Raw genomic sequence first — 15,748 nt, 5'->3', positions numbered from 1 at the left:
ATTAATGTTATACTGGCAATTAGGATTAATTTATTATTTCTTCACATTAGATGAGCAGCTGTTGGACATATGGTATCTTTATAATTCATCTTGTATAACAATCAATTAAACATCTTAGGCCTAAATGTTAGGCCCGACGCACCCGTCCACCTCTCACCACCCCCATATCCTTTAATTACCAACCGGGTCCACATTTTCCGGGGTAGAAAATTCAAGACTCACTCTCGCACATTCCAGATATCCATCCACCAAACCTCCTTGACCATTCAGAGCAGTTTCCAAAGGGCCGCCTCTAATTCGGCGTGCAAGCAAGTACGACTTCAACTATATTCATTAAACTTTTTTAGAGGACTTTTGAGTTTAAAATCGTCTTTATTCTTGCTTGGAAATCATCTTGATACAGCATTCACGGATTTAGACCTTTGCACTGTTTGCCATGGAGGAAACGTCAAACAATACAGAAAGATTAATTGGTTGTCTAAAAAAAGAACAAAATATTAATGTGCAAAGAGTCAATACATCTCTGGATCTTTTAACCAAAGTCCATCCACATCAGCATTGACATAATAATACATCGTTGAGAGCTATGCTACACGATGTATTATTATGTCCTTTATTCGAACACTGTATTTACCTTTCTTTGATGATTTATATATATAATTTAACAGTGTTAACGGCTACCTTGATTTATATTTCAGTGTATGCTATTATTTGTTTCTAGCCGTACTTATTGTGTAATGGAGTGTATCTGGTGGTATTTGAATCTGTTTAAACCATGAAGCCTCCGTGGTCTAATGGTTATGACGCTCGCCTTGAAAGCGAGAGGTCGCAGGTTCGAGTCCCACCAGAGGCATTTTATTACACAATTTCTTTATTCATTTATTTATAGGACTACATTCGTTGCGAGCTATACTACACGATGTATTATTATGTCCTTTATTCGAACATTGTATTTACCTTCATTTGATGATTTATGTATATACATATATATAATATACATATGTATGTATGTATGTATCTCTTTGGAAATCGCGTCTCTCAAATGCTTCAAGAGGGTGTATCATATTGATCTTAATTGCCATGCATGCACCAAGAACTAAAGTGTTGTCTAATTACACATGAGTGTGAAGAATTAGATGCGTTATCGGATTCAAATTCCAAAGAAATCTTCAATTGGCTAGTTGGTTGAGGCGAAGGTCCCGGGTTCAAACTATAGGCCTAATATTCAATATACTGTAACTAAAATAACAATAACTTAACATTTTAGACAGAAAGCAAAATAAACAATAAACACTTAAAAATGTTCGTGTTTTAATGAGATTTTAATAAAAAGAAAATTTTCAGTAAATTACACGTACTAATGGGCCGTATAATATGGAAAATTAACATCCAAGGATTACAATATATTACAATTCCAAAATCATCAATATCGAACACTAGACGTAGGCATTATATAAGAAGACGTATAATAGCCTACAGGTGAAGTACATCCTCCATTCGGGACCCCTCTAAAGAACCCTCTAATTCGAGACCACTTTTCCAAAGAACCAAAAATAACAGTCTTCAATCTATTAACTAGTAATTAGCTAAACCTCCAATGTGGACAGGACCCCCTCCCCCTATTTTTTTTTAAAATAAAATAAAAAGAAAAATAGGAAAATTATATTCAAATTTTAAGTCTGAGAGTGATATTTCCGGTCATCTAGAAGTGCTACAATCATAATTTTCTCACCTCAACCCCACAACGGAATAAATACACACCCAAAACATGTGAATCCCTCCCTGGGCCCATCTATTTCAAATTTCTGGATCCGCCACTGTTTCAGGTCGCAAATGTGGTCAGAAATTGGAGGGCGAACTGTACCATTTTGATACCTATTTACACATTTACACATAGCATACACTGAAAAAACAAGCAACAAATTCTCGGTTATATAAGCTTATAAAACTCTACCTATCCTATCAAGTTGTATGCGACAAACTGTGTATTGCGTAAAGCATGATGATGTCACATCATATCCATATAATGTGGCATGATGATGTCATATCATATCCATATAATGTGGAATGATGATGTCATATCATCCATTCCGTATCACAGGTATAAAGCCATTACAGTAGAACCCCTGTTAAGGGGACACCTTCCGGACCAAAAAAAATATGTCCCCTATTAAGGGGACACTAACGAAAAACGTGAAAATGGTCGACCATTAATAGGGGTTTTTAGCATGTTCAAATGGATGACATACCGTACATTCTTTATAATTGTATTTTTTAACAAAGAATCAATAGAACTAATTTATAGTAATAATTTGCAATTTTAACTACAATGCATTTATAATATGAAATCAGCAGAAATTAAAACAATTGTTTTATATTTTCCCAAAATTATTCCATGATGCAATGCTAATGACCAATAATATTTTAAAAATATTGAACTTTCTATTGGTTGGATGTTTAGTGTAAACAGAGTAACGACTTAGAATTAAGGGTGCATGTTATGATATGGATATAAGAATCCTATATGAAAGTACACGAAAAAGAAACAAAGTCCCCATGGTTAAAGGTCAAAATTTTCATGTAATTCAAAATTCAGAAATCGTTGCTATTTTATTGTTCCTTTGAGCTAATAGAGAAAACTGCTCCATCAATACCCACAGGGTCATTTTTTGTAGGAGTCGTAGGAATATATAGTTCTTTTCTTGATTCTTTGATCTCGATGAACAAATACGATGTTATTCCAATCGCCAAAAAACTTACTAAGATAGCAAGTTTTGTTGACACGCACAGAAAGTTGCTATATGCAAATGACGCAGCGAACCCAACTGACTCCCATAAGCGGTAGTTAGAAAATGCTGCCTCCTGTCTGTCATTGAAGTACACACCGTATATTGCTGTGGAGATATGAAAAACAATAACCACAAATAGCATAAGCACTTAATAAATCTTGTTTCCAGAGTATTCTGGTTAAGCCCTTCATTTATTATATCTCTAAGTAGATGGTTTAGAAGAATGGACGCTGCCAAGAAATAATTAGCTAAACATCAAAGTAAACATTTGTGATCAGAAAATTTACCATTTATTTGTGTCTGCCAAATAGCATCACCAAACCCCCACACTGCTGCTACCACGAACAGAAATGCCAAGTCTTCATGTTCTGGGACCCATGTGAAGAAAACAATGATGATAACCGCTTGAGCTATGGCGCCGGAAACGAAGATCGGGATTCTTCCAGTGTACTTGGCAACACGACCACTTAATAGTGAAGACACAGAATCAGTCACTCCATAGCAGATCATTACGTAACCGACCCATCCAACACCACGTGAGCACGTTACAAAAGACTGGAATACAATATAATGCGCCAATTAATAAAAGAATCAAAGGTTCTAAACGTGTTACTAAAATTGATATCACAATTCTGTATATTATAAGCTGTAGTGTCTGTTTGAGCCTTAAGAATATAAGTGAATATTTAAAATTAGAAAAACATGCAGTTTTCCGCAAATGGACATTTCCGCTAAGCCACACCCCTTGGATATTGTTGCTAAGGTCCCACAAAACGACAGCGTTTAAAACATACGCAACTACCGGTGTGACTTCTAAGACGCGAGCGTATTCCTGGTCCTGTTCTAATTGGTCTGTTGTTAAGATTGATTAACACCAAAGAACTGTTAACACTCCGGGAAGGACGATTAACATGAGTCACACACATATTACCATTCCTATAATTGTCAGTTTAATATTTTTTGCAGCAAAACGCATATAAATAAAGATTAAGTTATAGGCCTACCGTTTTTTTTTTTTTTTTTTGCCAAGGGCAGAGTACATGTGTTGTTATTAATGTTATACCATTGGTCATTGGATGATGCACAAACCACATTTTACATGCATTTTGGCACCGTGGTTAACATTAAATGAGTAACAAGAAGGCCATAATAATTAGATATTCATGACCAATTCAAAGATATTAAACTAAGACAATATGTGTGGTACTGTATCTCTCTACGTTTAGCATCCTCCATCGCGAGTCCAGAGGGAATTGAAAAAAGAGCATGCAAGCGCCTGTCTCTTATACACATCTAGATGTGTATAAGAGGGCGCAGTGAGGATCAGGCTTAAGTGGCCCATGTTCACAGTAGTTTCCACAATCTCACAAGATTCAGAACCAGGTTGAACGAAGGAATATTAGTCTAAACTCCACCTAAACATACCGTCTATTACGTCATCCGTATGTACTATTACCTTTGTAAAATCTCCGGCTATAAAAGCTTGTTCTAGGCCACTGTATATTGTAATCGGAATCAAAAACAAAAGGCGTTTATCTTTCAATAAGCGTAGCGTTGCCATGAATAAATCACATTTCCCACCCTCTAGTGTTTGTTGCGATGGCTCCATTGGGTCAAGGAACACTACTATTAGAAAGATCGCCAGTAAGCCGCAGCCTGTATAGATTCCCATCAATGTATTTACTAACTTGTCTTCAATGTCATCGCCGCAATCGGTGATATTACTTCCTTCAGTATCTGTAATAAGCAAAATAACATTTGAAAGGAATACAGGGGGTGATCCAGAGATATCCGAAGGTGGGGAGGGGAGGTGCCGATAGAGAGACAACACTACCCTAAAGGGGGTCCGGAAAATGTTTGTTTCTAGACGCCAGGAAATAACCACTGATGCGTTTTGGGCGACCAATAATTTCGCTTTCTTTCTTTCTTTTTCTTTTTTCCTAAAATCTCTAAATCCTTCCCGGCAATGAAATATAATTCAATTTATTCCACAGAATTTTATTAAAATTTAAGTTTATTTAATCTTCGACTTCACGCCACCTCAACGTCAGGAGAGTGCGCTTTTCCCTTCCCGTACTTGCTCGCGGTTTGATGTTAAAACATTTTAATGCCATGATTGGTCGTCGTCTCATTTCATTCACAGATTGTTTGTTTATTTGTGATCCCGAACGGTAATCTGAAGTTTTTAAATTCGAATCACAACTGCATTGTAAGCAGAGTCGATAAAAACCTTACCTGGGCAGTCGTTAACACCACAAATTTGAGTTCCATCGTTTCGGAAGTCATTGTCTGGACCCTGTTGGAGCACGAGCGATGAAATAAGATTTCCCCAAATCTGAGCCGATTGAAACATCAAGAAGAAAATACCGAAGAAACGGTTTACCACAGCATCAATTGACTCCCCACCCAATTTCCCATACTTTATTCCAGATGTGGTCAAGTATGTACACTTTGCAGACCATAATGGAGCAGCACTGAATCCGACAAGTGCAGATGCCGGAATAAGGGTACCCCAGCCGGGCCAAAAGTTAGCAACCGAATACAGGGTATAACATGACATACTGGCAACAAGAGTCCATTTGAGACCAAGGATGCGGATAACAATTGATGGTAAGAACATTGATGATAATATCAGTGAAACATAAATGGTACTCAAAGAAGCCAGCCCGAGACCATCGTCACAATTGATGCTACTCTGTAGGTTTGATAGTGCCTGGAAGGCTGTGAAGAGGAACAGGAAAGCCAAGCTAGCAACCAATACATTTTTCATCAAACGTCGTTGGCTCCAGTCATTGTGGTCTGCAGATGATGTTCTCATTTGTGCATCCATGTTCATCTGATCCTATAAGAAAACAGCAAAATACATTTCTCTATTAGGCAATGGAACCAAATTTCCATATAATACAGTACTACGGTACTGTGCTGACCCCCATAAATGTTTGGAGAGCAGATTTAGCTGCAGCAGTCAGCTAAAGTGGCAGGGGAGGCGGCAGTATTTTCCCCACGTTGGAACCAATGTCCCCGACCGGGGGGGCGACCGGGGGGGGGGGGGTGGTGCGCGATGACCCCGACGAGAGCAAAGTGATCGTGGTTGGGTGTCGCTCAAAGTATTTTGAAAGTGGACTCGGAAATTTTTTACAATTTAGGGGTTTCAAAGGCTTATTTAATCGATTTTAGAGTCTACCGTGACTAATTTGCAGAAAATACAATTTTTTTTTCTCCCCGACGAATTGGGGTTTTTCTCCCCGACGGGGTGGGGGGAATGTTTCCATTGATTGCTGTAGATGTTTTATTTCCTTCACTCCAAACAGTAACTAAGCCTTCTACAACCCAGATGTGGTTAATAATGAGGTACCGTATAATACTTGAAATATTGAATTTAGTGATGTATAGAGGCATCCCGAGAGCAGACTGTCATTTTAGTTTCAGGACATGAACCGAAAGTCAAGTATCTTCACACCCAACGTATGAATAGAACGAATACAACTTCAATCTGAAATTATCGTTCAATTGTCATTCAAACTTCATATCGAAAAATACCTAGGAAAATGTATGAAAAACAACAAATAATATTAAACCTACATTATACTTTCGGCCCTTGAGACGGTAAACCTTAGACCAGAATAATATTTGCTAAAATCGTACCGGTATGTGCTCAGCAGGGACTTCACTGCTGTTGAAGCGGTTCTACTATACCTAAGCACTGCCAAAATATGTGTTCTACAGTATTGTATGTTCGACTAAGCATTCAAGCTTTATTATATTGTAAACATTGAAATAATAGGGAAGAACCCGCGGTAGGCTATGTCTATATCGTTCCTTTTTTTGTTGGCATAGCGTACCCTACCCTACCATTTTCTCGTCTTCATGAAATTGCTCAACTTATAGGCCTACACTACAAAGTAACGAAACGGAAGCAATGAATGAGTTACTTACTATCACGTTTATCAATCTTCTTTCCGATATCTATCTTTGTTGATTCTGTTTGAGACGGATTCGTCAGTTATAGTATTGATCCAATATATGAGTACGTTTCTACATTTCCTCTCTTTATCGCCACCAATTTAGCCTAATTGACAGTGTAACTAAACTAAAATCTGATTGACCCAAAGCTACCGCAAAGTTCAAATAAATTAAGTGATAATATCAAACAGATGGGGATAAAGTCTGAGTGATAAAGGGGTTTGCCCAACACGTGACTCAAGCCTTCCAATGAAAATTGTACAGTAGATCTCGACATTACTTGCGAGCCCGCCTAAAAGTAATATAGAAAAAATAATAAAAACAAAACAAGACAAGAGCACTTTGCTACATAGGCCTATTCAATTAGCGGCGGTGAAGTGACATCTCCTGCTGGAAAAGCTGGCGTTGTGAGCCTACACTGACAAAAAACAGTGATTTAGCTCCATACATCACTTGCTGGGTGACACGTTTAAAGTTGTAATTTTAGTTTACATTCGTTAACGCGTCTAGTCTAAACTAAACGGGCGCCTTTCCGGACCCCTGGATATTATTGCAAGTTCCCAAAAAATTGCGTAAATGACGTAATCACGTGTGCTTGCAATAATATGGGACAAGCGCGTATTGTTAGCCATGTGCTGATTGGTCAGTTGCTAATTTTGATTGACATTCCGGAACGGTCTGTTGATCTAGTGTGGCTCAGACATAGACTGTGTGCATCCTACGGTGACCGCACTGTATCGATTGTTCCCAGCATTTTCCCGGTAAGAAAGGCTAAAATATGCATTTAGTTCAATAATAGCAATGATGATAAAAATACTGATAATAATCGATCTTCTTTTGCAAACCATATATAGGCCTATAAATCGAATGCTTTTTTTTCATCAAGGCAAAATGACTTCCAAACTGCAGCAAATAACAGAGAGCGTTAACGTCGATCGTATAATAGGCCGCCTATGTGTTGGTTAGTGATTGACCTGTGAAGGAGTTGTTTCGTGTTTTGTAAATTTTGAAGGCTTCGGTAACCCTATACTAGGCTATTAAATCTCACCCAGGGCTCTAGGATATATTTTCTGGGGGGAGGGGGGATAAGTTGTCCGGCAGGGGACTTGACCTCGTAGGCTCGAGCTAGAGGAAGGGGTTGAGAGGAGGTTCTCCCTCCCAAATGAGATTTTTCTAAAGAATATCAACCTCTGGATGGCCGAAAATATCAATCTCAGACTGTGACAGACATGTGTTAGCTTGGTGTGGGCCTATTTTTATATGTTTTATGGTCTGACTGCCCGACGAGCTCTGTCCGGTGGGGGGGCTTGACCGGTTCGGTGTGGGGGGGGGGCTTGAGCCCCCCCCCCCCCCCGCTGGCGCCATCACTGATCTCACCACCGAGTGTGGTGAAGCTCTGATAAAACGTTTTTCGTAATCGAGATTACCCATGAATAGGCAGGCCCTCAATCCGTTAATTCTCATTGTTGTTGGCCACCATCCAGATTTTGGCCTACACAATATTGGATAACATATCAATGCAAGAAGGTGGTGGTGGTTGAATCAGTGGCGTGTCTAGTGGGAGAGATCGATGATTAAATGAGGGGGATTTTTGCAAAAAGGCGATACATGAGGTGATTTTTGACTACTCTAGTGCGATTATTTTTTTGTTTGTTTTCTTCGAAATTGTCATGGGGTTGGGGGTTGCTCCCCCAGTGCTCCTTAGCATACACCTATAGATACGCCACTATGTTGCAATAAAACCCCCGAGTTCACTTGCGGTGGTTACGAGCTGCAGAGAGCTGTGAAAGCTCCAAAGTTGCCCAATATGTTAACGTGAAGTACCGGTACATTGGGGGGGGGGGGCGACACATTGACGTATTATTTCAATTCATAAGATGTAGCGTACCGTAGCATTTATCGTAACCATCGACAGTTTTTTGTTTGTTTTTGTGACTGCATATTGCTCTCTTGTTATTAATAGTGCTATTATTATTGTTATCGTTGTTATTTTTTATTTTTAGCATTGTTATTGTAGGCATAACATGCATTTGTTGGCATGATGCGCTACTAGAACGACATTAATATTTAAATTCATAACATGTATAGTAATTATCGGCTTGCTATTGGTATTGCTATTGCTTTTGCTCGTGTTTTATTGATAATGTTATTTTTAACATAACAATAATGCGTAGTTGATTGCCATGATGCGCTATGGTAAGACCGACATTATTATTTCAATTCATAATATTTAGCCATTAAGCAATCATCGGCCGATTTTGCTATTGATATTGCAATCGCTATTGTTGTTATCGTTATTTATATTGTTAATTCAGTAATAATATTTAATATTATTATAAATGTTACAATTGTTAGGCCTATAATTATTAACTAACTATTATTAATTTAAACTTGTCCAATAACCATGGTAATGTGAAGCACGTGGGGGCAACATTACACTGTTATTTTGAAGGAGTTATTCTGTACCTAAAAAAAGGTACAGAACAACTCCTTTCGAGTTAAAATAACTCCTTGAAAATAACAGTGTAATTGTAATAGCCTATTTCAGTTCATAATATCTTTTATCCTATAACCATTTTGTTATTATTGTTTGGCATTGTTATTGTTTATTGCTATTGCTATCAATATAGCGTTATTATTGTTACCAGGTAGTTTTCGCCGCAAGACGTTAACCTTAACGTTAACGAATGACGTCATAATTTATTCATCTTGCGTTGCGGAGGACGTTAATTTCAGGATTTTACGTGTTTGACTAGTTAGTTACGGGTTTGCCCTTTCGTATTTCGATTTGTTTCCAAAAGGGGCGGAGCCATCGCGTTGTATGTTGGGTAATAACGTTAACGTTAAGGTTAACGTCGTGTAGCACAAAATTACCTATTGTTATTATTGCTGTTGTTGTTGTTAGGCATAACATTTATTATTATTATTATTATTATTATTATTATTATTATTATTATTATTATTTTTGTTGTTGTTATTATTGTTATTATTATTATTATTTTTGTTGTTATTATTGTTATTATTATTATTAATATTATTATTATTATTATTATTAATATTATTATTATTATTATTATTATTATTATTATTATTATTTATTTATTTTTTTATTTTTGGCATGATGCGCTATACTAAGAACGGCATTATTATTTAAATTCACAATATTTAGCACTTATAAAAATTTAAAAAACAAAATATAAAAAAATAAAAAAATCAATCAATTGTCAATTCAATTCAATTTATTATAAAATTCCACAAATCGTGGCCCGGAGGCCAGATTGCATGTAAAATTACAGGTAAAAACATATAAAACAAATGGCAGAAATATTTAAAAAAAAGTCATAAAAAAGACATATAAAAATGAAAAAAACAAACAGGAAGAAGATGCGGGTCCAAACACTGTATCAATATAATTGTGATAGCTAGTATTATTGTTAAAATTATTATTATCAATATCCAAGTCATGATGGGGTTCAAAGTCTTTAAACAACATGACAAATATACCATTATTGAGGTGAACTGTGCTAAAGTAAAAACTGTTGAATCGAGTAAGTTAATAAAATAGGGTATAGGACTGTACTAAATCGTTTGGTTCTAATTGGTAATTGTGATATGTTAGAAGAATTGCGAAGATTTCTCCCATGACACTCGTGTCTGGAGGGGGGGAAAAGACCACTTGTACGATCAGATTTTAAAAGACCAGAAGCAAACTTACGACAGTGACAAACCCTCCTATCAAGTAGGGAGTCAAGTTCACAAGATATTAAAGCATTCTTATAAGAAGTATAATTATTTTTCCCTAGTATAATTCTACATGCTCTTTTTTGTACACTCTCAATTTTGTTGCTTTGTTTGACCATGGAGAAAACAGTGAGATCAGAGTGCCAAATTGAGTCAGCATATTCTACTATAGGTCTCATGTAACCAGTGTAAACAACATTAAGTTCATCAGAATTAAAACCAAAAACGTTTCAAAGATCAAATTGAAGACGGATTGTGATTGATTTTGGACTTCGAATGAACGAACAAATGAGCCCTTATCGTAATCATCAGCAGATATTGCTTGATATTGCTATAACTATCATCACCACCACCACCATCATCATCATCATCAATATAATTATGTGGTAATGATTATAATTATCAATATAAATTATATACCGGATCTAATAAATATTCATAATTCATAAATATAATGTCTATGTTGAAAAAAAAAACAATGTAGAAAAATTATGCAAGACGTCATGAGAGGAAGCTCTAATATGATTGCGCCCTCTGTACAACATTACGCATTTAATGTACTGTATAAACTATTATAGATGGTGCCACATCATTCAGAAATTTCGCATCACTTACAAATTATTTCCCCTGAAGGGAGGGAAATCTTTTCACTAGGCCAACCACTATTCAGGGGACTCCAGTCGTAAGGGAACAATTTTTCGGTCCTGAAGGTGTCCACTTAAAGGGGGTTTTAGTGTATGTGGTTTACTAATCATGCCGAGTAAAATTTGTGTAAAGTGAGTATGCACAGATCATCACAGACGCGTGCGCACATACGCACGCTTAATTAAAGGAACTTAAACGATGATGGGCCTATAAATACCGTGCCACATTACAGTATTCACACGAGTTCACGTGGATAAAATTATTCATTATTTATTAATAATTAAATTCATTTTTTCATGCCTCTTCAGACATGAATTGGGGTTTCATAGGTTGATTGAAATAATGTATGTAACGTAAGCATATATATTGTATAGCCGTACCTCACGTACATTGTTGACTGGCCACAAGTTCAGTGACTCCACTCCTTGGCTGTCCGCAATGGCATGCGATATTTTATCTACAAAAGTAATTTACTAGTGTAAATAATGAATGGTATTTGCAATCTAAGGGTCTCTATTGCACCCTATTTATTTATAATCTTTTAAAATGTTAACAATGCAAATTGGCCTATAGACAGCTACAAAAAAAAAAAAAAAAAAAAAAAACCAAAAAAAAAAAACCAAAAAAACCAAAAAAAAAAAAAAAACACGCCTATTTCGCGAATATAATGTCCGAACTCGGTTGGTATTTATACCGTGTCTAATGAGGCCATCATATCCATTATAATGTTTGTTCTTTTTTATATTTATGTACATTTACTTAATCTGATATAATACAAGACATGTAGGCCTATTTGATAAGTAGTAAGCCAATTACCTTTAAATTCAACACATGAGTAGTAGTCGAAGTGTAGGCCTACGTTGATTCATTGATAAGAACATTCCATTCAAAGTTCTGTGTAGTTGAATGGAATGCAACCGGAATCATATAATATTGTTTAATAATGAATTCTAATTCTACATTTATAAAGAAATAAAAAGATAACAAAGATTAAATTAGCAAGATGTACGAAAACCACGGAAACATGATAAATGCAACACAGCGACGTGGTTGTCATGTGCTGATAGCAAATGCATATTCATTAGCTGAGGTCAAGGTACATCTAAAGCTTTGTGTACAAATCTCTGGTGTTCGCCTGAGTACTGCTGCTGCAGATTCGACTACGGTCCGCACATCATACGAATCGGCTTTGGTTGCTCAACAATGTAACGGAATTTTGGCATAAACTGCGATGTTCATTATGTTTTTCAGACTAATTTTGCTTTTTAGCAGTTTCGTCGGAGCCACGGGAGTCATCAATTTGTACATGAGTATGAAAGAAGTGGACAGACTGTTCGGTATGTGTAGTTTGTTAACTATTTTCTAAAGCATGTAGCAATACATGCATTGCAATGATCAGTTTATTTCACAGAGTCCGCAAGCGATGGCTAACACGGATGGCGTTTTGGCTCCTTTTGGCACGGGTCGAAGCCTAGGCCTAGGCCTAGCCAAATTCTGTTGAAATATTCTCACTCAGAACTATAATAATAGTATGCATCCTTTTGGATTTTATTTTGCTTACAGTATTACTAAAAATACATGACTAGGCCTAGGCCTAGTCTAATGCCCCAGTGTGTGGATGAACATGGTCGTTCCGGTAGTAGTTAGATAGTAGTACTAGGCCTAGAGTATTAGTAGTACTAGTAGTAGTACAGTACCGTTAGGGCCTTTCACACCTATTCAGGTTCCAGTTCAGGCTCCGTTTTTATTTCTGGTTCCTCATCCAGTTTTTGTCAATTCTGTTCAAATCTACTGAGTTTTCTGTTCCGGTCTGGCATCATGCTGACATCACACATTAGGAGGAACTTGCGTCGCGAGTTGTCGTATTGTTTATGTTTTAAAAATCTTCTTTTAATTACATTTTTTCGTACTATTATTCGTAAGTTACTTTAATTTTTAGTATCATATTCTATATTAAAGTAGAATTTATTATATAGTTCAAAATATAAAACAGCTTACACTAGGCCTATGATTTATGTGCACGGTATGTAAGCCTGGGTCTACCGATGGCGAATTCATTTCCCTCTGCCTTTAGTAACCTATATAAAGTCTAGATTTTGGTTCTTTCCATGTTTTAGACAAATAATAAATGAATACCTGATGCAATACATAATGGTTGACTATGGTGTGTGAAGAATTCTGATTGGTCAGAAGTCTTCATGTTTCAAATCTGGTTGAAATGAAATTGCTACAGGACCGATTCGTTACAGTTACCAGATGCCGGACCCGGCCACTGGATAACCGGATCGGAGCAGATGTGAATAGAATACGTCTTCAGCATTATAAGAATAGAAATCCGATTTCTTAACCTGTAACGGAACTGGAAACAGAACCTGAACCTGAATAGATGTGAAAGGAGCTAGTGGTGTAAATACAAGCAGTGTGAGAGTAATTCAGGAGGACTGCTACCTTGTAGAGCTAGCCTAGTAGATTCTAGACTTAACATGGGCCTTGACCATATTTATTATAATCTTTGTGGAAAGTGTTCCAACAGTTATACTATTGTACGCAACAGTGGTGCTACAGTACTTGGTGGAGCTGGCTTGACTTACCCTTACTTCAGTCTCGCTGGTACCTTAAAACTATTATGACATGTCGGAAGAATAACCATTCCTACTGTACAGTAGTGCAGGCCTATATGATACATACAGTTTAAGCAAGGAGGTACTACTCTATCTTTATCACAACCTTCTTAAAACACAGGGGTCCCAAGTTGGAAGAAAGCTTTTGCGGGAGGTCTGGTTAAATGAGCTTTCTTAACATATTCAATTTTATTTTTTGCTGTGCAAAATGATACCTATCGGGACTGAATTCTTTCAGACAATTGATATTATAAAAAAACATGCTATTATTATTATTCAATTATTATTTGCGGGAGATGGGTTATTTACCGGGAGATTCTTACCTGCTTGCTGGAGAGCGGGGAGGCCGTCCCCGTTTCCAGGAGACTCCTGCGACTTCTAGTAGACTTGGGACCCTCCAAACACCAGTGAAATGTAATTAGTAGGCCTACTGTAGCCTTCAAAAAGGTCCCTTTTAAGTTAATTATTATTGACATTAATTTCTAAGTTTCAGTTAATTTTTTTCCATATACAGTATTATAAAAGTATTTTTCAACATTTTAAAAATTAAATCAGTAATTGTACTGTGACCTGTTACTATTTTGATAGACAATGACAATATACTGTACTGTAGCCACTATAAATGTTAGCCACCTACAATTAATTTGTCCTTTAATTCCTTCAATTCAATTAAATCATGTTTTTATAGCCTTCTGAATGTTTACTGAAGCTGAAATGAAGGATGTGGGCTATTGAATGATTTGAGATGGAAAATATATTGTTTTATCTGTAGTTACTGTACAAGCAGAAAACTACCAAAATTGTTGTCAAATTTAATAAAATTATTGTGAATAAAAATTAAAAATTTATAATATTCATTCTTGTTACTTGTTGGTTGTATAGCTCTTTTCCTTTTCAGTTACACAGTTTTTCCTGGGCATTGAGTCCACATGCTTAAGTGTTTCTGCAGTAGCAACCAACACCACCAGGTACCCATTTATACAGTACTTATTGGTGGAGAGAAGCAATGAAGTACCTTGCTCAAGGGCACAAGCAAAATGCACCACAAGAGATTAAAACCCCAACCTCAAGGTTGGGAAACCAAACCGTTCCCACTGTGCCAAACCTCTTAAATACTCACTTTCCCTACCTCCTCCTTCCCTTTCTCCTTCTCATCTCTTATCTCTCTCCTTCCCACCTTCCTCCTCCTTCCCTTCTTTCCCTTCCCTCTTTCCTTCCTTCCTTCCTTCCTCTCTCTTTCCCTTCTTCATTCCTCGCTCTTTTCCTCCCTCCTTCCCCCTTCCCTTCCTGCCACTCTTCTTCCTGCCTTTACTCCCTACTGCTTTCCTTAAACCAAAAAAAAAAAAAAAAATGCAAAACATTTATCTTCTCACTACAGTGTTATTTTAAGTTGTATAGCAACCAGAATGGCTATAAGGCACAGCTATTGCTTGTTTCCAATTAGTTGTTAACTGATGAGATGTTAGAATTTAGATTAATAAAAATTTACCAAGTACTGTACCTTATGATAACTTGGTATACTGTATATTGCTTTAACTGGCAAAAAAATATACTGGGGCCTGATTGGATGTATACAAAAAGGTAAAACAAAATCTCCCAGAAGAATTCTAAATTGGAACTCCTGCTATTGTCCATCTTTGTAAACGGTATCCTGCACATACTGTACAATATTGTGCATTGTAGTACTGTACAGTACAGTAGCTCCAAAACCGCTTAATGGATATAAAAAGGTTACAAAAAATGGCATACTGTACCATCATTTATTCACAAAGAGAAAAACAATTTAAAATAAAAAGTCTTCACTTCCACTTTCAAAATTGGAAAAGTGGCTACTAAAGTATTTCATAGCCTTGAAGGAAATACTCAGTTTGCTTTACAGAACTACTGTTTGTCTGATGAGAGAAAAATAGGTCTTAGGCTGTGTTCACACACACGGCGTAAGGCTGGCTTAAGCCTGGCATAGCGTACGCCTTTGTGTGTGAACTAGGC

General features: G+C 36.7%; 1 protein-coding gene across 1 annotated transcript; it reads right to left on the bottom strand.

Moving 5' to 3' along the window:
- Positions 1-1,303: 1,303 nt before the first annotated feature.
- Positions 1,304-6,878, bottom strand: LOC117118307 (protein unc-93 homolog A-like). The gene is made up of 5 exons (XM_033262875.1): positions 6,726-6,878; positions 5,025-5,631; positions 4,246-4,526; positions 3,077-3,344; positions 1,304-2,894 (listed from the first exon to the last, which is right to left on the bottom strand). Exons 2-5 carry the CDS (start codon positions 5,623-5,625, stop codon positions 2,611-2,613), a joined length of 1,434 nt encoding a protein of 477 aa, XP_033118766.1. The 5' UTR covers positions 5,626-5,631; positions 6,726-6,878; the 3' UTR covers positions 1,304-2,610.
- Between the last annotated feature and the right edge of the window lie 8,870 nt (positions 6,879-15,748).

This window comes from Anneissia japonica, unplaced genomic scaffold, assembly GCF_011630105.1.
Source record: "Anneissia japonica isolate Jap-2015-1 unplaced genomic scaffold, ASM1163010v1 scaffold7473_len308249_cov148, whole genome shotgun sequence".
Taxonomy (NCBI): Eukaryota; Metazoa; Echinodermata; class Crinoidea; order Comatulida; family Comatulidae; genus Anneissia; species Anneissia japonica.
Note: the sequence above shows the minus strand (reverse complement) of the source record. Positions and strands in the feature narration are given on the sequence as shown.

What these genes read in the sequence shown, in the direction of transcription:
- LOC117118307 (XM_033262875.1), bottom strand. Translation starts at nt 5,625, where the DNA reads ATGAACATGGATGCACAAATGAGAACATCATCTGCAGACCACAATGAC. An exon ending in TGGTGTTAACGACTGCCCAG is followed by an intron (nt 4,527 to 5,024) that starts GTAAGGTTTTTA and finishes TGCTTATTACAG; the next exon opens with ATACTGAAGGAAGTAATATC. An exon ending in TAGCCGGAGATTTTACAAAG is followed by an intron (nt 3,345 to 4,245) that starts GTAATAGTACAT and finishes ATTGTATTCCAG; the next exon opens with TCTTTTGTAACGTGCTCACG.